The following is a 24,591-nucleotide window of genomic DNA, read 5'->3' on the forward strand; positions in this document are numbered from 1 at the left end:
GGTATTCTACCTTCGATTCGATTCTATTTTGGCACTATTCGGTTCGTATTCGGTTCTGTCTGAAAAATTACGATTCGCAAATCCCTAGAGCTTACCTACGAGTACTCGCCTGAACCAGATTACATGGCACACCTAGCCGAAGAGTATACAATAATACCGTCTAGTTCGGGCAAAATGGCGCACGATATTCACGGTGTGCTCTGCCTCAGATGTGAAGGCCACAGTCACTGTAGCCTCAGCCATCCTTAGAGTAATTTAGCAAGGATTCACTTTCAGTCTCTCAAATTGCACTTCCTTATACGAAAAAGACCACGCCAACCATTCGCTTGTGTGCTATGTTGCCTCCCTAGCCATAGCCGCTTGTTCCTGGGGTTATCTTTAGCAAGAGTGTATCATCGAATGTTATGACACTCTGAGGTGTTTCACTCAGCAATGTATTACTTCATGACAATGAGCAAAAGTGATCATACATTTTATATGGTTAAAGCTTGTATCTACACCTGGTTATTACGCAGCTAAACATTTATATGATTGATATGCGTTATTCTTATGACTAGTATGAGCACTACAACAGCTAATCTCGGCTGATCAAGCCGCACAAGCGTACACAGAGTAACTGAAACTAGCAGACTTCATTGTTACACTACAGATAAACAAGCTCAGCGCGTCTGTCTGCCTGTCTTCACTTTTAATGATTTTTCTTTTTCTGAATTTTCGCGCTACAAAAATCGAGTCTGACAAGCTACAGAGACGCTGTGGCTTGTCTAGTGCACGGGATTTGTCTGGACATTTTGCGTCCTCTGTTGCGGTTTCTCCTGGGCTGCTTGCTCTAGAGACGACCCTTTAGATAAATCTTAGTTTCGTGCATGTATACTCACTCAGAGTGCATTCGTTGATGTAAACTGCGCCCGGCTTCCTACTTGTCCATGGACAGAAGCAGCTTTGTTTGCCCATGTACACGCCACAGTCCGTAAAGTCCTCGTGACACGTATTTTCGGTGCATCGACCTAAATAAACAGTAAATTAGGGGAAATGATTAATTTTGCATGAGACGAAATTGCGGATTCACTTTGCGTCAGATCGAACAGGAACACTGAAATAGTAACGTCCAGTCACGACCAGCAATATCTATACGGCTGAGTCCCGTTAACCGGAGGCTTTAGCTTCCCTGTCTAGATTTTCCTTCAAAAGGAAAGTACACCGCTGGTCATGTTGGCATTCCACGATACTAAAACCATTCCCAGCGCGAAACTACAAGAACTAACTGTTAACAGGTTGATAGTCAGCGCTTGTCCGTGTATCTTTTCTGTGTAGCTCTTGTCGTGTTGCGCTTTGCATGGTTTCAGTATAGATTTTCCTGTTGGATTTTGGATTTCGGACTTCCCTGCCCAAGTACACGTAAAGCGAAGAAACGCTCTCATTTGACAACTGTAGAACACATGTGAATGAAAGCTATAGCATTTAAAAAAGAAGCTGAACTCTACTGACTATTGAAAGTAGTTATTTTATTTGGGCCTTTATGATGCCAGCGTGAAATATACGGATGCGGGTAAGAGCCTATTTGATAAAATAAAGAGTTGGTTTGAGGAAATATGCATCGCAGACTTCCATTGGTGTCTGGAGCTTTCGACCTGTGAACCGCTTGAAGGCTACCAGGCACGCCGGAAACACGTCGTGGTTCGGTACAGAAACTGTCAGCTCGAGCAGCCGCATGGCCAAGGAGCGCGAAACACCTGGCGCCCTTTCTCAGTCATCCTCTGCTTGGCGCTGATTAAGTGAGTGGGAATCAAAGTTCAAAAGACCAAATCTCTCGAAGAAACGTAGGTACTATTTATAATTTGATTGAAATATGAAAACGACCTATTTGGAACCATATTCGGCAAATAAAGCGAGACGTTTCTAGGCAGTGTGTTTTTTTGAAGGGGTAACCCATTGAAGTAATCAAACTGCCCAGGAACCTGGAGCTTTATTAGAACATCCCTAAAATTTGATGAACTTGACCCGGAATTCGTTGTTTCCGTATATAAATCAAATACTAACGAATACCATGCTTTTGGGGTAAATTAGACTTTTTGTTATCTCATACACATCCAATTGCACTGTGCCGAGCGGATGCCTGCTGAGAGAGATGGCGTCAAGATTCGATTATCTCGACACTCTTTGTCTTGCCGCATGTGGAACATACGGCAATCTAGAAATGACTGCCGCCTATGTCGTGACGATCAGATCAGTGCCGCTTACACCGATGCTGCGTTGATCACAGCGGCCTTGCACTCGATTTATCACGCATTCCAGACCGAACTACTGACGTTCGTAACGTCCTGCGTTTTAACGTCTTTCGCTGCGACTTCAAGCAAGCATAAACTGACATCGAGATTAACTTCTATGTGTTCAGAATTGCCAATCATCTTTAATCACTGCCATCCTCCTTTATATGTATCCCGTTATTATGTATCGATGACAGAAGTACCTAAAAGTCGGAAAAATTAAAGTTCAACGAATATTTTGCACCACTAGTCGAGGTCGCTTATCATGCTGAAGCTCTGTAGCATTTGTTTTTTTTTCCTAGACCTTTCTATACATCTAAACACAAACGACAATTGCGAAGTATTCCTTGGGCTTACAGAGCTTAAATTGAGCACACGTGAAAACACTGATAGAGTGAAACTACAGCCAGTCGACTTTGTTTTTGAGGGTATTTACAAAACGTACAGTTGCAAAATCACTATGTGTGCTGTTTACTTCCTCAGCTATTAAGACAATCTAAGCTTAGTGTTTTGCCCAAAAGTGGCAATACACAGAACTTTGAAATAATATTATTACCCGTATTCTCCAAAAGAATGTAAGAAACTAACCATAAAACAGCGGTCACATTTTCTCTATGCTCAATCTCTTAGCATGACTTCTCAATATGTTTAGAACATACACTCGTTTACTTAACCAAAAAGAATTACTTGGCAATTTTGAAGTAAAAAAAGGTAACTTTATGTTTGTGTGTGGACGCCTCCAAAGCATTTGGTAAAATTAACCGTGAAATTTATGACATTCCAGGATTTGCCTCACAAGTTATTAAGCGCTGTTTACCTTTTTGAAGTGAGAGAGGGTGTGTTGAAAGCTAGTAAACTTCGTTCAGGCAATGAAACATGGTGAAACTCAAAGAAGTATGTGGGCTGGTTTTTGCTCAGGACTTATATCAACAGCATTCTAAGGTTGCATGTCCCAATGCATAATTTAATCGGTGCCGACAGCACTACTAAACTTATAACAGAAATGTGCTCAGTTATGCCATATTCTTGATTACATTCTATGCATGTTACCCTGAAAATTTATTACTCTGCAAACTAGATTTGCGTTGTTACACAAAACCATTACGTATATCTCATCATTATATTAATGCAGATAGGTTCTCTGAAAACCCTCACTACGTCCGGACTGTGCACTTTATCTGGCAGTCTCAGCTCCTTACAGATTTCTTTTGCCAGCAGGAATAACTTAAAATTGTGAAGCAGACAGTGGAGGCTGCGTATGTCAAGGAAACAGACTCGGAGGCAAGAGAAATGCAGTGAAAGTCACATTGCCTGCTAACACTCTAAAAACGAAGCTATGCACAGTGTATGCCTGCCACCTGAATTGATGACTGTAAGTTGAACTTCACCATGAGAACACCACAATTCACTTGTCAATTTGAGGCTGTACATATAATGTTACGAATAAATTTTCAGTTTTCGTAGAACCTGTAATCCGTCTACTTTTCCTGACAGGTGCATATGGCATAGGAAATCGAGACGTCTGCTACTGCGATTACTGTCGCATGCGACGGAAATGGCCCTCCGAAAAGACGAATTCCACACAATATGAGTGTCTTAACAGCGCACTTCTACAACCAAACATCTGTGAACGCGTTAACGTGAGCTATTCGTTCAGCATAAAAAAAAAATCTTTTTTTGGCTCTCTCTCGCTCCGAAGGAAAACTGCCGGACCACTTTTCAATAAAGCTTATTATCTCTCTCTCTCTCAACCAAATGTTTTCTTTCCTTTTGTTTCTCTAAGTTTCCATTTAGTACAAACGGAGGATGCGGAGATAAAAGATGCATAAACGTAGCTGGGGGTGTTCTAGGCACTGTACCAAATTCCATAAGGAAACCACAAAATGATTCTTACTTGTGCACTCGCCGTTCACTCGCTGGTGATTATATGCGCATTCACAGATTGGCTTATTTAGCACCATGCGGCATGCCTCGCTAGGAAGGCAGGCCTTCTTTTCCTTTTCGTTGCAAGCGCGTGTCGCCTGCACAGCTGAAATTATGAATAAAAAGAAAAGTGAGTACTGTTATAAAGGCAAATTGGAAAGTGTTTTTTTTTGTTTTATACAGTACAAGATCAAAACAAACCACAGGAATTAAGGCATAGGAAAGTGGTTGTTTACAAGTATAAACCCCCACACAGCCAAGATTTGGCGACAATGTTCAAGATTGCAAAAAGGAAAGAAACAACAGGAAGCGTAGCTACCATTATCAAATATAAGAACAAGGGATGAATTATTTCAGAAGGATGGTTGGGTGGGTGAGTTGTTTTTCTATCCTTAAGGCAAGGAGCGCGAAAAAAAAAACGATTTATTACGAAGGCAAGGATGACTGCGGTGTGTCCGTGTTCGTTGCCTTCAAAAAAAGTATTTCTTTCGCGCTGCTCGCCTCATGATGAATTACCCTGTGCAAATGTTCTTTTGTCGATCCTAAAGGGGCCGTGAACCACCTCTCGGGCTGGCTGAAATAACATAGTCCGCGGGTAGCATATGCTGCTGTGAACATCTCAGCCAAGTTTTGCTGTCGTACGCGGTGCGTGGAGCTCGCAAGCCGACCACGAAGTCACCTTTCTCTGAAACGCCCTCGTTTCAACAGACCCATGATCCTCACTGTCTTCTGTGTGCCTTATTGCGCAATAAAGCACATTCCAATACGCGGCTGCTATTCGTCGCTGCGATCGGTTACACCGCGGCCGCCGCGAGGTGCCGCCACGAGTCCACTGGCTAAGCGCACTGCGGCTCTCTGAGGACAACCGCGTTAACCGCGTTTGACTTACGTTAAGCGTGGCGTAGGCACCAAATCGGAAATTCGAACTGCGCACCCCGGTGATGTTTGGAAGGCGGAGCGTTGTGGCCCGGCCGTAGCCTTCGCAGTGCAAGGCATTGAAGAAGGAAGGGGGAGCACAGCTGAGCCTGTGTTTGCTGGCCAACTCCGCTTCTGCTGAACGTATTGAAGTACTTTTTGCGGCAAAGTATTTCTGAAATAGCCTATTTTCACCTCAAATGTATTTCTCCACTTCAATAAAATGTGCTTAAGGGCCCCCTATTAAAGCAACTTAGAGGTTGGAGGTCAACTGTGAGTGGCTTGCTGAATTATTATGCGATAAATGAAGAAGGCAAATTCTTGTGCATGTCGGCGTTATCTTGCATCACAAGTGCCAACTTTTGCCAAAGCCCTCAGCTGGGTAAGAGACAGCGACACATCACTGTTCTGCATATCTTGCTCATGTTGAATATAGACTAACGTTAGAAAAAACATTGAAACGTACGTCGTGCTGCTTCTACATCGAAAAAATATTTGTTTATTTTAAAAGGAGCTGAACATTTGTTAGTTGAGAATGTTCAAAAGAACGATATGCGGTAATGTAGCAGACACAGCTTACTCAAGACACTAGGCTTGTGTGTTTCCATGACTGCACCACATTTTGAAGTTCTCACCTTTTGTACTTATCAGGATTTCTTTTAAACACGGCATAGGTTGGAGCTACATAAGCGTTCCTGCGGCATTGCTGGTTTTTTTGTGATTGCTTTTGATATTAATTCTCTTTCGCAACACTTTCGCCTGGTGCCTGTGGCAACCAATCCTTGCACGAAACAGCGGAAGAATGGCCAACTACTGCTGATGAATGTATTGAGATCAAGCTGATAGCGTTCCAAAAACCAATGGATTGTACACGCAATACATTAGACGATAAAGAAGTGCAGCCGAGTTATGAATACCTTTGCAAGTAATGCCGTCTTCAGCGAGCACGTAGTTATATTTGCACGTGCATTTGTAGGCTCTCGTCGAGCTCGCGGTCTTCCTGCATCCATTGGCGCAGACAAACTTCGCTTCTCTTGCACTGCAAGCATCTTGAGAGAAGTGAAAGAGGAGCACGTTAATGCTAACAAAACAAAATACAACAAATCTAATGCTCTCCTCGATACAGAATACAGTGAGGCTAGCAAGAAAGCGTCGGTGTTCTTTTAAATTTCGTAGATGGCCTCTGAGCTGGCAATGCTAAGGCCAAGATCGCTGCCCACCTATTTCAGCAATGAGGGGGGCCAGAAATGATGGAACTAGGTTCGTGCTGCTTTCTTTCTATATTTATGGAATAAGTAACGCTTGTCGGCACACACATACACACACATGCACACGCACACACAAAACCTTTTACTTCAGCGAAGAGCCAAATTTCATTAATTGAAGAACACAGCCGAGATTCGAGGCAGCGAACAGCTTCACGATGTACAAGTTTGTGAAAATATCCGTGCTAAACGGTGTGCCCTTATTGCGCCTCTTCCAGTAGCACTTGATAATTGTAGTCTAGGGGAGTTCTACATTTTCTCAAATGAATGTCTGCTCCTTACTAGCTGTCTCTCTCTTTTTCATTCTCAACTAAAGTGGTTTCAAAAGAAGAAGTTGAAACTCAGAAGTCTTATAACGGTCATTCTAAATTTGAAATCTTTTGGCTTTAGCTCAAAATATGTCATGCCGTTACGGTATAAAAAGCAGCTGCAATAAAAACGGAGCTTAGATACACGAACATTCAAATATTCAGTTGCCGGATGCTCAGCTGATAATGCAACAGATGTAGCCATTTAATGAGCTTTGGAGATATGAAAAAAACGTCAACATATCGCTAAAACTCGTCATGCCTTTCCCGATAAGATATCATGTGCGAGCTCAAACGTGCTGAATTCAGTTTACAGGTTAACATTAATATGAAATACAAGCTTGAAGACTTGATCACGACTATTTATCACTTAAGTACACATAAAATATAGTTTTCCTGTGGACAACCAGAGGGTAGTCTTAGAGGAACCTTCTGGCAATATATGATGTCCAATTCCACGTCCAGATAACGTTTTCCTCCGTGTAACAAAAACCGATCTCGAAGGCTGAGGTTTTGCAAACTGCATACGCAGGAAATTTTTGCGGATACGGAAATACATCATGGCCGAAATATTTTATACATCCCGTATTCTATCACTCTTACCTTGGCAGTTTTCACCCTTTCCCATGATGCTACCAGGTGAGCAATAAGTGCCATTTGAGGAACCGCTGAAAATGAAAACAAGCGTTTAACACGTTCACTAACTTTTCAAGGGCACAATAGTGACTTCTTCATATTTCAAAGCTATATTTTATATATGAATACTGCGCAGTAGTAAGTTAGGATAAAATATTGCGTGGCTAATTTAGCTGCATCCGAGCACCCAAGAGGCATATCATTCCAATAGGGTCGTGACTGCGAACGCTCCGCAAACATTGAGTCTGGCAAATCCACACTGGTCACACGCCAGTATTAAGCGCTTTATGGACATTTCAAGCAAATACGCGTTATCAGAGGCACTCACATAATCAGAAACCCTCGCGCACAGGCACAAATAAAATATTTCCATCCAAAGTGAAAGAAGCCACAAGTTTCCTTTCTTGCCTTACCTGTGCGTGAAGCAGGAAATCAACCTCACTTAATATGCCGTCTTATTTTTTATCTTGCATATTTTATTGGCCAGAGGCTATGCACGAGTTATACGGCAGGACTGTTTGAGTGCAAAGATTATGCTTGACTAAATTCTTGAAATTAATCACAAGCAGTTTAACCGGAAGACATGTCTTCGCTTCACAATACTTTAATCTGTTAGTGTTCATTCTGTTCTCGAACCTGCATGGCGGCTTCGCCAAATATGTTGGCTAGGCTCCAAAGAGATGAGGTTATAGCTGTCATGTACATAAAAAAACACACCAGCCTTGTGGTTAAATGCTGTCGGATTTACTGCGCTATAGACTCATTTTCGCGCGTTACCCACGTCACGAAGAATTCGCGCATTCCTAATATCGAATCAGGTGAAAAAGCATTGAAGATATCAAATTAAACGGTATTTGTAGATTGCACTTATGAAGAAGCAAACGGTTTGGCCTAATTGGGAGCGGTGGCTTGGTACGCCAAATAACAAGCAAAATCAAAATATTGATATGAACGCACCGGCAAAATTTCAGCGCAAGTTCGTCTGAACGCCATGCAACTGTTCCTTTGTGGACAAAAGTGGCGAATTACAGACGCCCGTTTTTGGCTGCTTTTCGGTAGCCGGATTTAGTAGCAGCCAGAAATCAAGGAGTCTCCACAAGAATTCTCAGTGCTGATTAGTCCCTGTAGCCTCATATACAGGGTGCCCCAACTATCATGCACCAAGATTTAAAAATATGCAAATGCCACGTAGCCTGACAGAACCAAGGTAATGGTGTTTGCCGCCGCTTGGAGATAATCTGTATATGTTTTGCATTCCGCCTGAGTACATAATTATTCTTAAGTAATCAACTTCTCAAATATTATAATTAGATGAAAACTATCAGTGAGAAAATTGTATAGCAAGGTGAAAAACTCCCGATACAGCTTTCTGTTGCTCAATACGTGCTACATAAAATTGTTTTTCCGAGCGTGAAAGAAGCCCGCGAATGGATGCAAAAGTGGCGCGCGACTGACCGCTCGAGGCACTTTGCGTGTATTTGCGGGCTTCTTTCACGCTCGGCAAAACACTTTTATGTAGCACCTATTCAGTACAGAAAGCTGAATGGGGAGTTTTAAGCGAAGCTTTATAGGCTCATAAGTGTCGGTGGCGGTGGTGGTGGTGTCACGCTGAAAAGTGGGTCGATGCTGGCGATAGTGCAGAAAGGGTCCAAGCTCAACGGCACATGCCAGTGACAAAAAAGAAAAAGAGAGATAGAGAAAGAGAGAGAGAGAAAGAAAGAGAGAGGGAGAAGGAGAGAGAGAGAGAAAGAAAGCGAGAGGGAGAAAGTAGAGGTGGAGAAAGGAAGAGTGAAAGAAAGGAAATCACCACGAAGATCAGATACACAAACGACCATCTTCGCTTACTCCCCATTTTCTCGATAGGTGAAGGGCTGGTGATTTTTCACGTTGCTCTGCAATTTTCTCATTGACACTTTTCATCTAATTATAATATTTGAGGTTGAATAAATAATTAAAACTAATTAAGTAATTAGGCAGATTGCAAAATTAATCTATCTTCTAGCGATGGCGAAGAACATAGCTTTGGTTAAGGTTGTAAATATGCAAATATACAAATGCAAATGCAAAATATTCGAATGCCTGCTACGTGGCATTTGCATATTTTTAAAGCATGGTGAATGATAGTTGGGACGCCCTGCATGGCTGGCTTCGGAATAACTGCTTTCGACCATAGGATATACTACGCCCCGCTAACAGATATCGGGGCTGCTGAAACTTCAATGTAAAGACAGCGTTGTATCGTACATACCTGAGCAGTCTGTGGAATTCCATCCTTGACAGCAACGATTATCCTTCTCAAGCAGCTTTTTCTCGCAGAGGTCCTTGCATGTCAAGTCAGGACGCAGGCATGTAGTAGCTGAAAGTCAATGTAAAATGGTTCCACTCAGATTTATACAAGGTTTTTTTATGCTATCTAGAATCGGCCGGAAACGTGGTCAGAAGCTGAAATGACCAGTGTTGTTGAATCAGCGTAAATCTGCAGATATTTAGAAATTGATAGCAAGAAGAAACGCTCGCTTCATTTTATATAGTCGCTGTACCTTGTATGGCCATACGAGAGCATGCTGCTCTCGTATGGCCATCCTTAAACTAGTACGAAAGACAGATGTGAAGACCAAGGCGTGCACAAGTGCTCTTAATGTTGAGAAAGAGAGTTATGATTTAACTGACACTGCCCATTCTAAACGAAAATCGCGTGGAATATAGGAAGTAATACGCAAGAATCGTGCACACGAACCAGCCTCTGTCGCTGGATACCTACTTAAATGCCATTATTCTCGCTTGACTTTTCTTCCGAGGTGGCTTTATCCATAGACATGAAATCCTGCGCCCGAATCCACCTACGTGCACATGCAAAGGAAATTGCACCCTTAAGGGTATTTATTGTCGGTGTAACCCCCCCTTTGCACCCATAAATAGGGTGTGTAGGCAAACGAATACACCCGTTATGAAGGGTGACATTTTTACAATTGCAACCTTTCCCCTAATGCGCATTTTGACGAAATGCAAACTACATTTTATTTTTATAGCGATTTATTATAACCTACCTCGACCTTTTCGAACAATGACTTGGCGCACACCACTGGGAAATAGATACCTATAGCTTTTTACCTGCTTCAAATTTTGACAGGCACAGGCACCCATAAATTCTGGAATATGTGTATGTTTTTGTACAATATACCCTTTTAGCGCTTGTTCACGTCTTTTGTCCTCTCTTCTGCGCTTCTACTCTGATAAGACTAAGGAATACTAACTAGCCCAAACTGCCAGCCCTTTAGTACATTGCATTGCAAGAACACGTGCACTCAGGGTGTTCTGCTAACGAATGCACCCGTTTTTGAAAATTTTAGGTAAAGTAAGGGTGCAAGAAGGGTCTTTTGATATCCAGTCCACCCTTGAGGGAATTATTTTCCTTAGTTTTCACATGAAGCTTGAACTTTGTTCCATGAAACTTCTTCATGGTCATCATCAGCCTATATTTATGTCCACTGCAGGACTTCTTACCCCTCTCCAACAATAATCTAAATTCGCAGACTCTACAGTGCCCGTTAATCGGTACTATGTAATTTATTACCAACTTTTAGTTCATCGGGCGTTAGCTGCGCTCTTGGACACTCTCAACGAATATGAAATATATAGTAGTGTTAAACATAACTTGTTGGGCTTGATATTTTCTTTGTTTATGTTTAATTACTATGTCTCTCTTCTGTAATGTCTGTACAGGGGATGCCGATAAAGAATTAATTAATAAACAAGAAGTCGCAGTTTCGCCTGACAGGCGAAGCATTGATTGCGATAACAGATTAGTCGACAAATATACGAAGTAAGCATAGTAGTTTTATCGGCCACATAAACACGCAAACATTCGCCTACTAACTGAATTAACACGTGCAGTGTCACGCACGCACAGGTAAAGATGAACACATCTCGCTCGATGACCGCGCAAACTCGCTGTCAAAACGCTGGACTGAGCAAGCGTGGCGACAGCAGCGAGCGATTTGACCTTCGTGCTGTCTCTCGCGAAGTAACCGTCGTAAGCACAGTGCATACGAAGCTACCGGCACTCGACGAACTTTGTCCACATCGCAGATCGCTTTGAAGATGAGACCCGCGCAGGCGCGCTCTTTGTCCACGTCGCAGATCGCATTGAAGATACGGCGCCTGCGCAGCCGCGCTGTAAGCAGCTGCCGCCGGTGTAGCACCCCCTCCCCTACCTCGCCAACCCTCCGTGCCTCGCGCGCGACAAAAGACAGTGCGCTTCCTCCCGCCTTCCTTCCTTCCTCACGCGTGAGAGATTGAACCGCGATCGTGGGCTGGCCCTCGCAAGCTTTCACTCGCATATGAAGAGCACGGCGCGCGGCGACGATGTTATCGGGTTTGGACTTTATACGGAACATCACGGCGACGGCGACTGCAGAAGTGTGCTTGGAGTGTCCATATACTTCCTATCGCAGTAATAAATGAGCGCCTTCCACAACGGGGCCTTATTCCTACTGAGTGCTGCATAGAATTTGTTAGCCACGTGTTTAGAAGTGCTAATGTTCTTGGCAGATACGATACTGCACTACATTTTTTTTCCTTGTTTACATCTCAGCATTATTAGTTGCCCAATAAAAGAAGCTTAGTTCTGTTAGCTTACTAGCTGCTCGGGACAATGTGCAAGTTGTTTTCTCAGCACCTAGCAAGCTGGGTAGGTTGTGTAGGACTACTGACCCGACTGAGAAAGTAAAGAAAAGCTGCAAAAAGCAGCACAAAAATAGGTTCACTGAGTGCAAATCGGGCGTCGTTTATTGCATTCCGTTGAAGTGCGGTCGATGTTACGTTGGGCAAACGGGACGATGCATGAATGAACGGCTCAAGGAGCATTACTACAAAGTTAACAAAGCTATTCATTGCCATACTTGTGGGTGTCTCCCTCTCTTTGATAAAACGCAGATAGTTGGAAGTAGCAAGTGTGAACTAACCCGTCCGATAATTGAGAGTGCGCAGATAGACTATCATGGTGACTGTTGTATCAGTAAGACTTCCCTAGCGTTGAGTGACAAGGAACTTACTTCTCTGCGCATGTACAAATAAATTTTCATTGCTGTTTGTACCTTGTCACCTCGCTCCCCGCTACCAATATGGCTCACGTGATCGGTGACGGGCTTCCATGGCACTATATTGTTCGGCGTGGTCAAGGCAATAAACTTCATTGTTAAGAGTTGCGCCTGTGTGTTCGTACGTCTCCTTATTTGTCCTCGTCTTTACTAAGCGCTGAAATACTGCCTTCATGATGAACCAACAAGCCCATCTTGCCACTCTTTTAGTTCTATTGCCGCATTTTCTAACTCTCGTTGCACGCTCTTTTCCATACACTGGACGTTCTGACATCTTTTTTATTCTGCCTGTTTCATCACCGAAAGACTACCAATAGCTTCAAAAATTGCAACTCCAGCAATGGTATCAGCAGCCGAATATGTCATGGCATAGTCTTTCTGAATTACAAAGCAGCGCAGCCAAAATGAAAAGAAATAAGAAAAGAGTTCAAAGGAAATATAACACACCAATGTTGGAAACAAACCCGCCAACTAAGGTTAACATATTCACAAGCCTGCCGTGTGATTGTTATGCGTGTGACATAATTACGGCTGGCATTGGAGAACCTCACCTTTGTAGACCAGTACCATACTGTGGTATTGTGCCATGCATCGGCACAGGTAACGGCTCTGCGTAGCGTTCCCAAAAACTCGCCCAGCGATGGCGTCACTGCGCACAGCTGCGCCTCGCTTCGCCTAGCTCCTCCGCCGCCATGCTAGCATAGACTTCACTGCGCTCAGCTGCGCCTCGCTTCACCTTGCGATAGCCAATCAAAAGCCAATCAATAGCTAGTCGATAATCAATCAATAATCAATAAATTCCTGAAAATGCCGGGGATGACTTGGTAGTGCTTAGCCTAGCCCGAATACTTGGCCAATACCTTGCGATAGCCAATCGATAAGCCAATCAATAGCTAATCGATACTCGATCAATACTCGATAAATTTCGGAAAAGCTGGGGGCAATTTGGTAGCGCTTAGCCTAGCCCAAATACGGGGCCAACACCTTGCGATATCAACAATAGCTAATTAGCCTAGCCCAAATACGGAGCCAATACCTTGCGATATCAACAATAGCTAATTGATAATCGATCAAAAATCAATAAAATTTGAAAAAGTTGGCGCAGTTTCACCTGAAAGGCGAAGCATCAATTGCGATAGCAAACTAGTAGAGAGCTATACGGAGTAATGATAGTAGCTTTATCAGCTGTATAAACTTGGACATGCCGCAGCACCGGCAACACGCTGAACTGTTGTCGACGCCGTCGGCGTTTTGCTCGCGTTCGCACAAAATGCGTGCTGCGTTGGTGATTGTTGCCGGAGCCTCTGATATAAATAGGCACTTGGTGCCGCAGCTAAACGTCGCCTCCCTTCCCTCCCCCTCCCACCCTCCCCCACGGCCTCTCGCGCATCGGAAGAACGCGCGTTTGCTCTACGTATATGGTGATTGTAAAGGAGGAAAGAGACGCCTACTTCTGCAGCCCTTAAGGGAGCACGGCGCAGAACGCGCGTTTGTTCTCCGCCGTGCGTTCACTCCCCGTGAAAGCGCGCGCCCCTCGTGCCCTTTCACTCGCACATACAGCGTTCGGCGCGCGGCGACGATTTCATCTCCATTGACGTCATACGGAACTTCACGGCAACGGCGACGGCAGAAATCTGCTTTTGAGTGTCCATATAATTGCTATCGCAATAAAATGTAATTGTACATAATAAATGCGGTTAAATTTGATTTGACTCCGTGATTGCTTGACCTAGCTAAGTGAGAGACTCTACAGTCTTTGCACAGCAAGGTCAGTTGCATGGCTTAAAAAATAGCAAAGACCGGGCATCACCTCGCAAAAATTAGCAAAACCAAGCATCACCTTGCATCACTTGTAAAACCGGCAAAACCGAGCATAACCCGTAAGGCCAGGAGCAGCTAGCTGCAGATCAGCTCCGCTGTTTCTTTAGCCTTGCGCCACTAGTGCACGCTACGCTAATTTTTTTCTTTTTGTCTAGGCTCGTTCGCTACCAAAATCATGTGGTCTAACAAGTTATTAAGCACGTGACTGTAAAATAGTGTAGGTGGATCGAGCCGAAAGTTTTCCGAAAAGTTTTTTTCTTATCTTTTTCTCCAATGAACACTATATCGCGAGCTGATATCACGCATAGCTCTGTTGACAGCGCCCGTAGGCGCAATTGCTTTTATAGATGCGTACACAATATTTATGCGTATTTATGAAATAATCACAGCTATTGCATGCATTACTATAATTTGGTCGTCCTCCACTTTTCATTTTGCATGCGATGACATGTATGTGAGGTCCTGTTAGGACAGAAACGAAAAAAAAAACAGACTGCGGGGAAAAATGAAAAACGTCGATTAAAGGATTGTGGTTTTACTTGCCAAAACCACGATATGATTATGAGGCACGCCGTAATGGGGGAGTCTACATTAATTTTGAACTGCTGTGGTTCTTTAACGTGCCCCCAAATCACGATACACGGACGTTTTTTGCAGTTTATCCACACAGAAATGCGGCTGCCGGAATTCGATCTCGCGACCTCATTCTTAGCAATACAACATCATAGCCATTAAGTCACAGCGGCGTGTAAAATTAAAAATAAATAAACTAAACTTTAAGCAGAAATAAATGCGGTTAAATCCATTTACGGAATTGCACCAAGGAAAAACTTTTGCTTGTTTATTTGACATTCAAAAATTTGCTAAGCGAACGTGCACAAAAATTTAAGGTAACGCATGCGAAGGAAGCCAGATTTAACTCACGTTTTCAGGGCCTTTTTACACCGGAACATGTTAGGGAAATATTTGGTTCAGTTTGTTAAAAAGAGGCAGGCGGAGATGTGAGTTAACGCAAAGCATGAGGCAATGTGGCAAAAATAATCCAGCATTAGGAACACCTTGGCTGAGCGCAGAGTCAATAGAACTGGCAAACGCAGCACTCTTGTACTTACGAACACACTTGCTTTTGTTGCGGTCCATCGCAGCCCATTCCCCGCAGTCGCACTTTGCACCAAAAGACCAACTCTCACGCAGCACAGCCGTGCCACCCTTTCTCTTGCAGTCTTGAACGAACCAATCGCGAACTGGAAAATGGGATGAAAAAAAGATGTGTGTATGTGATTTGGTCATGATTTATTGGTTTCGGTGGATGATATGTGATGCGCTTCCACAAACTAAGCCCTGTTTGCAAGCACAGGTTTGTACGGAGCCATGGGAATAATTGGTAGCTTCTGTGCGGGTGTATGTACCGGTAGTAAGGAGCAGCAAAAGACATTTTAGATCGCGAGCTTCCGCAGATGTAGAAGGCGTGTCCACAGTCACAGAGGCGCCAGCCATCTCGGAAATTCTGACAGATCATTTTCTTTTCTTTCTTTGAAAATTAAAGTAAGTGTAAATGAGGCATAAATTTGCACGTATATGTAGCATCGCAAATTCGCAGCACACATTAACGAGCGTGCGGTGACTGCGCGTGCCTAGTACACATTTGCGATTGTTACGGAAAAGCACTGTACGCGGAATGATTCTTTACTCCACGTTCCGTGACAGTGAATCTCGTAGCATGTTATAATAAACGGTTTGAGGATATTGGACGATGTGTAGGTAAGCAGGCGATATTATTCGGAACTAGAAACTGTAAAAGAAAAGCAAGTATTGCCCTTCTGAGCATTGCTATAAGAAGGAACTTACTTTCTCAACACACGTTATTACATTATACTAAAAAAATTTTTTGAAAAGAAAGGTGCTAATGAAATAAGTAGCGGTAGCTTGAGATCGAGCGTTGATATTTATGTATAACAAACTTTTTTTTTTCTTTTTGCGCTCTCTCTTAATGTCATGTAAGACTGCAACCCAGTTCACTGTCGACAAGCGGATGACAAAGGTCGTTCGTCCGTCCTCCACGCATGAAATCATAATTTGTAATTCTACATAGACTCTTCACATTGCCACGTTGACATTAGCGCAGATAAGTAACGTATGTGTAATTTAGAAGCCACGTGCGAAGACAGCCCTATCGTTAGGCCAGAAACCTTCTACGCCTTAAAAAACAGATACTATCATGAAAACAGCAACGGCCTTTTATACCACAAGACATCGCTACCTACAAACAATTCGACAAAATTTTTGCAAACATTTTGTAGTCACTGTGTGGCTTTTCCCTAAAAAAGTGTGGTAAATCCTCCAATTTAATATTCATCAAAAACATCTTCCGTAGAACAGGTGTATGAATGGACTTGAAGGTTTTGTAAGATTCACCTGGAAATGCCATCAGATCGGGATTTCTTGACATGGGAAACTGATCAATGGCAATCTACCTTCTGTTCGATAAAGGGGCCGCTTATGACTGAATAGTTTTGGTCAGTTGGAGGAGATATTATAGACGCAATGTACTGTAGAAGCTTGGTATTCTGGTCCCCAGAAACATCACTGATGATCACCGAATAGAAGTCTTCAAATTGAGACACATTATCCCTCATGCTAGTTACCAATTCTTCATTCAAATACATGTCGGTAATCACTTTCGTAGAAGCCTTCCGGTGTTCATCAATCAAAGCCTGACGGGTTGGCTTCTCAGAAAGTAAGGCACGGTTATAGCGCTCTGCGTCAAACATTTGTAAGTGGCGTTTTACGTTTGCAGTGTCATCAGCGTACGTTCGTAGAGCTTCACATTCAAGCTCATAAAGGTTTTAAAGGCTTTTAAGCAATTCCTTCTCCTAAATTATTTACAAATTGCTTGATATAATCCCGTTCAATTGCAACTGATCTGATTGCCTGCTTAAAAAGCCGGCAGATCCCACGCCCTGTGGGAATCGATGTTATGCGAAGCAGCGTTGGGGAGCCTTCCAAGTTTACGAAACGACCATGAGAGCACCGAAATGTAGGAAGCACTTTCATCACTTACATGACACGCATGCCATGACATTCATGGCATGAGTCCTCAGAAGTCCCTTTAGCTACACCTAAGAGACATTAAGGCGAAAGCTTTAGTCATGCTCAAGACTATGACTTTGACCATCAACCTTTAGCCTTTTCTTTCACTTATTACCACATCCGAACCCATTCCAGTGGTTTTAAAGTGTAATTCTCTTTCGCTGAGCCATGCTCATGACTATGCCTTCTACCACCATCCTTTAGTGTTTCCTTCACTTGTACCCACGTCCCTACCCATTTCAGCTGTTTTTTCAGTGTTGATCTTCTTTCGCTGAGTCATTGTCATTTATGCTGCGTCATGCTCATGACTATGATTTCTACCATCATCCTTTAGTGTTTCCTTCACTTAGTGCGCACGTCCGAACCCATTCCAGTGCTTTTGAGTTTAATCTTTTTTCGCTGAGTCATTATCATTTTTGCTGAGTAATGCTCATGACTATGACTTTTTCCAGCATCCTTTAGTGTTTCCTTTACTTATTACCCATGTCCGAAACCACTTCAGTGGTTTTTCAGTGTTAATCTTTTTCGCTGGGCGATTGCCATGACCTACATGACACGCATGTCATGACATTTATGTCATGACCTATCACTTATGTTAGTAATACACTCCTGCCATACTATGCCAATTTTGGTACCTATATACCAAGTTAACGAAACGACTATGAGATCACCAAGACGTAGGCGCCTGTTTCATGACCTACATGACACGCATGTCATGACATTCATGTCATCACATATCATTTATGTTCGTCATATGCTCTTATCATAGTATGCGAATTTTGGTACATACCAAGTTAACGAAAAGACCATGAGAGCACAAAGACGTAGGCGGCTAGATAGATAGATAGATAGATAGATAGATAGATAGATAGATAGATAGATAGATAGATAGATAGATAGATAGATAGATAGATAGATAGATAGATAGATAGATAGATAGATAGATAGATAGATAGATAGATAGATAGATAGATAGATAGATAGATAGATAGATAGATAGATAGATAGATAGATAGATAGATACGGTCAAAGTAGCAAATGTTGGCCAAGAAATGCTTCGCATTTAAATTATCCCATGCAGCCAATAGAGGCAAATCAGGATATTAGGAATTTTTCGAAGCTAAGCAGACGTGATCAGTAAACTGTCTATCGCCCAATAATGCATTCATTTAACTTCCATAGTTACGTTGTTTATGGAGGTTCATGCATAAGTTTTATTTTCCGATTGTTTTTCTGACTGTTCGTTTTCCTAAATATAATTTGTTTACTGTGCCACGAAAAAGATATTTACAAAGATTTATATTTGATGCTGTTCCCGCGGCCATCTTATCGATCATTTACATCAGGGCCCGAACCCACAAAAACTTCTTACAGTAAAATTTTTGTAAGAAAGAATTTTGGCCAATCCGGATGCCAGACATATCATTGGAGAAGGCGGTCAGCCAATGGCAAAGCAAACTTACGAAAGAATAGCTTTGTGAATCTGGCCCCAGATTACCAGGGCATGACCCACTTGCAAGAGTGCGCAAAATGCCATTTTCCCTCTTCTACTTTACAAAAGCTTTTTTTACAAATGACACACCGAAACCTGCCAGTTAGAACATGACTTCGGAAAAAATCATAATTTTCATTTAACTGGCGTCTTTGTAACGTGCCTGAAACTATTTAATACTGCTTTATTGATTGTAATATTGCCATTTTATTCTGGCATGTCCTCCATAGAAGTTCGGAGAAAGACTTTGATCTTAATTCTGACAGTATTCGATATCTTGTCGTTCTGTGTGATGACGTACCATTCGATATGTTTTTACTGGTGAGCCTGCATAGCCTATGGAAAATTCATATGCAAGACCAAAATGAAGAGAGAATAATTTCTTCACTAGCCCATTTCTCTCAGATGATTAGGCACTTCAAGGACATTTACGATAGAAATGAATGTCAGCTGCACTGGTATACACCTTTCCTTAGGTGTTTAGCTTTTCCTTTCAAGTTCTTGTTGTGATGGAAGGTGTTGCTTTGTATGACGTGTTCTTTGTATGTACTGCTCGTTGACTCGGCATTGGTTATGATCATCCGGTGCGCATAATATTTTAACGCGATAGCGTTTAGGGCCCCGTGTCTCAGAAAATACGGCGTCGGCAACCGGCGTGTGATCGCGGGTGGCGGGGAACATCATCCAACCACATCGGCCGCGCAGGCCCTCCACGTGGTGCAAGGTTTTGGTGAACAAAAATTGAATTTCGCACAGTGAAATCCGTTAGAAAAATGGTAACGCACGACTTTATCATTCGGCGTCGGATTCGCCGTCGGATTGTTTACCAATCGGCGTCGAATTGTAATTTGAATGTACGAGAAAACCTAATTCTGCTATGAGGAAACTCAGACACAAACCCCTTTTCCAGGATTTCTACCAGACCTGTGGGCGTTGGGGAAATAGCAAACAATTAATAAAATGATAAAGAAGGTGCTAGGGCCTTCACATTTTAATATAAGACCATTTATATTGCCCCTGGAAAACCGTCTTTCCAGCAATGCATTTCAGTTTAATAGTGAAACCAACTTTAAGGGGATCGGTGTAAACTTGGTCTTTGTAAGCTGGCTTTCCCACGTTCATTGTTGTAGTGAATGAAGCCTACTTGCCGTTTTCGAACGGGTCCCGATAACGCTATCGAGTTCTACTCTTAAAGGTGAAGCTTAAGCATCCTCCAATTTCTTTAATTGTTCCTGTATTTACATAATTTCATTCTTTGTAATAAACAACATGAAAAAATCAGTAGCCCCTCCCCTACCGGGCACAGAGGTGCACGCGAAGCTTATCCAACCCTAGGGGACGGGTCGGTTAGTTTTTTGAGCGTTTGAGACGTTCCCGGGCCCGCTGCCGCTGCCGTTCCTTCAACGCAGCCTGCTCTTCGGCAGAACGTACCAAACGCGGTCTCCGCATCTGACTGCCGGATTTGAAGTGGCGGGAAACGGCAGGCGCGAGGCGAGCGAACACGAGATCACACTCTTTCCCTCCTCCGGATGGAGGGGACGCCTTTTGAGCGTTTGCGACTTTCACGGGCCCGCTGCCGCTGCCATCGGTTGGCGTGGTGGTCTCGGAACCCGGAGGTCAGTGGTTCGAATCCTCAGCCCGACGAGCAATTTTTATTTTCGCGCGCCTTCGGTTTTTAGTACGCCAACATCAACACCGTACGCCAACACCAACACCGACGCCTACACGAGTGAGGCAATATAAGCTTCGCTTGAAAAAAGTTGTGGCCTAACGGCTAGAGCATCGGGCTGTCGCGCTTTGAAGAAAAGTTTCGACTCCCACCGCGGGACATGCCTTGTTGTTGTTGATTTCCCCCCCTTTTTTTTCCCTTAATGAGTGCGAATCTACTCGGTGAGAACCTGACCAGCGACCGTCCGACCGACCGACTGCGATAAAACCCTTGGATCGTAGGCAAAGAAAAATTCGCTTTCTTCAGTCTTCTCATCCGCCATCGCACCTTACTGGTGTAAAACAGGTAGCAAATGAACGCTCCTCCAAGTGAAGTGATCTTGAAAACAAAAACAAAATAAATTGTGGTATGACTTACTTTGGCAGTTAAGCGATAGAGAGTCAATGTTTTGGCAGCCACACCTAGCATTGTTTGGCCCATTTTCAACGCACGTGCCAATGGTACACTCGGTGGTTTTACACGTTCGTTTAACTGCAATAACAAAAGTAAACCAAGAATGATATTAATGAGTGAAATAATCAAGGCAGAACACTGAGTTCAGTGTTCTAGGTAAATGTGAACATACTATCAAGCACCTATCAAGCATCATATATACTAGCATATATATACTAGCATATATATATTAGCATATATACTATCAAGCACATACTATAAAGCAGACAAAAACATTTCTTGAGACAAACACCTAACAAGACCCATCTCATGAAAACGCTTTTTACATGATGTTTGCTTATGTTAACGAACAGTTTTATTTAGAGAGATGATTTACAAGATGAACTCGAAGTTCGCAGTACACTGAACATTATGTGAGCAGTGCCCTGATTTATGCCAATACGTCCAAGCCGTAATACCGTTTTACGTCATATCGCTTCCATCGTTTTATTGCGATAGCAATTATATGGACACTCCAGGCGCATTTCTGCCTTCATCGCCGTGAGATTTCGTATAAAGTACACGCGTGATAAAATCGGCGCCGCGAGCCGTACGCGGTATGTGCGAGTGAAAGCATGCGACGGTGAGCCGGCAATCGCGGCTCGCGCACGCAAGGGCGGGAAGCGAGATGGAAGCGCTCAGTAGTCCAGTCGCTCACAACGCTCCGGAGGGAGCGTAGGAAGGGGGAGGGGCCGCGCTTTACGGCAGCCTCGTGCTCCCCCCGGGCCAGAAGGCTTCAGGAAGAAGGGGGAGGGCAAGGAAGGGGGGGGGGGGGGCGCTCTGCGCCGCGAGCACCCGACGTCTCGCGCGGCTGTATCTTGAAAGCAAACTGCGGAGGCGGCAGAGTCCGCCCTCCCGTGTTCTCGCGGCTAAGATCGCGTTGATGCGAGCGCCGGCACGAAGCCGCCACGCTGACTCACTCCAGCGTTTCGACAGCGAGTTTCCGCGGTCATCGAGTGAGATACGTTCATGTTTGCTTGTGCGCGTGTGACACCATGCTTGTTAATTTAGTTAGTGTGCCTATGTTTAAAAGTTCATACGGCCGACAAAACTACTATCCTTGTTTTGTATAGCTGTCCATTGATTTGCTATCGCAATCGATGCTTCGCCTTCCGGGCGAAATTGCGACTTTTTTATAAAGAGTTGTAGATTTGCTGTACGGTCAGCATTTAGAGTCAAATTTTCAGAAATAATTATAAATTGACAAATTAGGCTCCAATAAGTTATCGTACAAACGAGAAAGTCAAGTAGTAAAAAGAAATTATACTTACATAAGCACGTTCTTTCTGCAGCATCGTAATACATGTCATTTCGCTCACATCTGCATACGAAAGCGTCCGTTTTACCAGGGACCACCTCACATTTTGCGCTGCCACAGAAGTTCTTTCCGAAGTCTGAGCATACATCTGTGAAAACAAAACCAAAATGATGGTTACACGCAGTAGATAACAATTTACTATAACCCCTTGGGTAAACTATACTGCTGTCCACGAAATCCAAGAGGTTACTTTCAAAAGGATTTTATAGCGACTGGTTTTACAGAAATTTGCTTTGTTCAAGTCGGTAGAGCATTCTTCCTCGGAAGTGGCAGTGGCAATGGACTGCATGGGTGTGCCCCACAACTACCACGTCAAATTACACTATAGATAGAAACATACGGATATGGCACATTATATATTCTCATAATATTATTGGATATTGCGGCTATGTTGCATATGACTTCTTTCTTGCTATTCTGACCCGAGGATATATGTTCGGGGCGAGTAGAAAGCATCGGCGCTGCATCCTAAGTAGGATACCGGAGCAAACAACTGTATGTAAGGTGCCATGTTTGGACTGCCGGTGTATAATATGAACCCCACGTGGGCGCATTTTTGTTAGACACGATTATTTATAAAACTATAATACCGCCCGGACACTGCCAAATCACCTGTACCACCGAAGCAGAATGGTAAGTAGTGCCGGAATAAGCAGAGATGTTATTCCAATTCTTTTCCCTTTCTTCAACAACTTTATCAACGGTTCGCGTCCACTAGTCGTGAAAAGTAGGTAATAAAAAAGAAATAGAATCGAACGAAAAGAACTGCTGCATTATAGGGGCCTATAGGACACGGGAGCAGAGTGCGATGCCGTGTTTGCGCTAGAGCACTGCACGGGCCGATTTTTTCAGCCCGAGCCCGGCCCGGGCCCGTTTTTACGTTGGGCTGCCCGCCCAAGCCCGACCAAAAGTTTTATGGCGAGACCCGGGCCCGGCCCGGGCCCGGAAATAATCTACGTTACCCGCACGGCCCGGCCCGCCACCCCCTTTACCTTAGGCCCGAGCCCGGCCCGAGCACGGCTCGAAACTGGCCCGAACCCGGCCTGAGACCGAAAAAAAAAAACGTTTTTCAGAGTCGAGACGCGCGAGGATAACTCGACGCACGTTACATACACACCACCCGAAAGTCCGAGCCCGACCCGGGCCCGCGTCAAAAAACCTGAGCCCGGCCCGGGCCCGGATCACAAACCACATGAGCCCTGCCCGAGCCCGTAAAAAAACTGCCCTATCCGGTCTGGCCCGGCCCACGGGCTGGGCCAGGCCCGGGCTTTCGGGTGAGCCCGAGCCCGTGCTGTGCTCTAGTTTGCGCGACGTTATCTCGATTCGACAACTAGGGGTAGCAGTTTTTCAGGCATTTGAGAATTTTCTGCACATTCATTTCGTAGCCCGCACAGATATTTTGCCTGTCTGCAACAGTATAAGGACTGAACATTGCGCACGCTGCACCGGCTCATTAAAGAGTTCACAGCCTGTTTGAGCAGCGAAGTTCGAAAACTTGTCGTTTCAGGGAATGTAGGCAATCGCTCTTGCCATGTGAAATACTTGTGCAACGCCTTCGCAACTTACGTCAAAGCTGTTTCAATGCGATGGCAGCGAGAGTTGCAGCAAATGTTTTACAGACAGTTTACGAGTGAGAAATTGTTCACTTAATTAATCAGCCGTTATTTGTGAGAGTACTGACGCTCGTAGCACGAGCCTTGACTTCTGACCTTTAGCGTGTGACGTGTGATATTCCCGACCCGAAAGTTCTTGGCGCACCGGACATCGGAAACGAGTTTCGTGAAACTCCAAGAACTAAGATTTTGCGCGACTGGCATCGTAAATGGCGCTGACAAATACTGCACGTTGCAATGGTGAACACATTGTTTTAATTCGAATTATGAACGTAGCACATCTTGCCCTCGCGGACTAAAAGACATGCAGGGATTCGCTGCCGCCTAACGCCGATGATTCGCGATGGGATCGTGGCAATGAGAAGGCTACGCTTAATAGCTTTGTCACTCCATTAAAATCAATAGTAAAACGCCCGCTGAGCACGACGTCACGCGTTCGATTAATGGTGGCCGCATTTCCATGGGGGCGAAATGCAAATGCGCTCGTGTACTTATACTTTTGTGAATGTTAAAGAATCCCAAGTGATCAAAATTAACCCGGAGCCCTCCCCACAGCATCTCCTTTAGCTCCGGTGTTCATTTGGGTCTCCATAAATAAGTCAATCAATTTTAACAGGAATAAAAAGTTCCCGGACACTTTTAAACTTTACCCACCTTTGCTAGTTAAATTCTGTCAGCTGTTT

The 24,591-nt window shown here is 43.8% G+C and overlaps 1 protein-coding gene across 1 annotated transcript in view; it reads right to left on the reverse strand.

Annotated features, from left to right (window-relative positions):
- The window catches only part of LOC119456168 (glycoprotein antigen BM86-like), a 40,428-nt gene that overhangs the window by 15,563 nt on the left and 274 nt on the right, over window positions 1-24,591 (reverse strand). The window contains exons 2-9 of the mRNA XM_037717794.2: window positions 22,249-22,383; window positions 20,903-21,016; window positions 15,347-15,478; window positions 9,559-9,670; window positions 7,282-7,346; window positions 6,023-6,154; window positions 4,162-4,296; window positions 879-1,007 (exon numbers count right to left, since the gene is read on the reverse strand). Of these exons, the coding sequence (XP_037573722.1) occupies window positions 879-1,007; window positions 4,162-4,296; window positions 6,023-6,154; window positions 7,282-7,346; window positions 9,559-9,670; window positions 15,347-15,478; window positions 20,903-21,016; window positions 22,249-22,383 (954 nt within the window). The remainder of the gene's footprint in view (window positions 1-878; window positions 1,008-4,161; window positions 4,297-6,022; window positions 6,155-7,281; window positions 7,347-9,558; window positions 9,671-15,346; window positions 15,479-20,902; window positions 21,017-22,248; window positions 22,384-24,591) is intronic.

The sequence above is a fragment of the Dermacentor silvarum genome, chromosome 6 (genome assembly GCF_013339745.2).
Source record: "Dermacentor silvarum isolate Dsil-2018 chromosome 6, BIME_Dsil_1.4, whole genome shotgun sequence".
NCBI lineage: Eukaryota > Metazoa > Arthropoda > Arachnida > Ixodida > Ixodidae > Dermacentor > Dermacentor silvarum.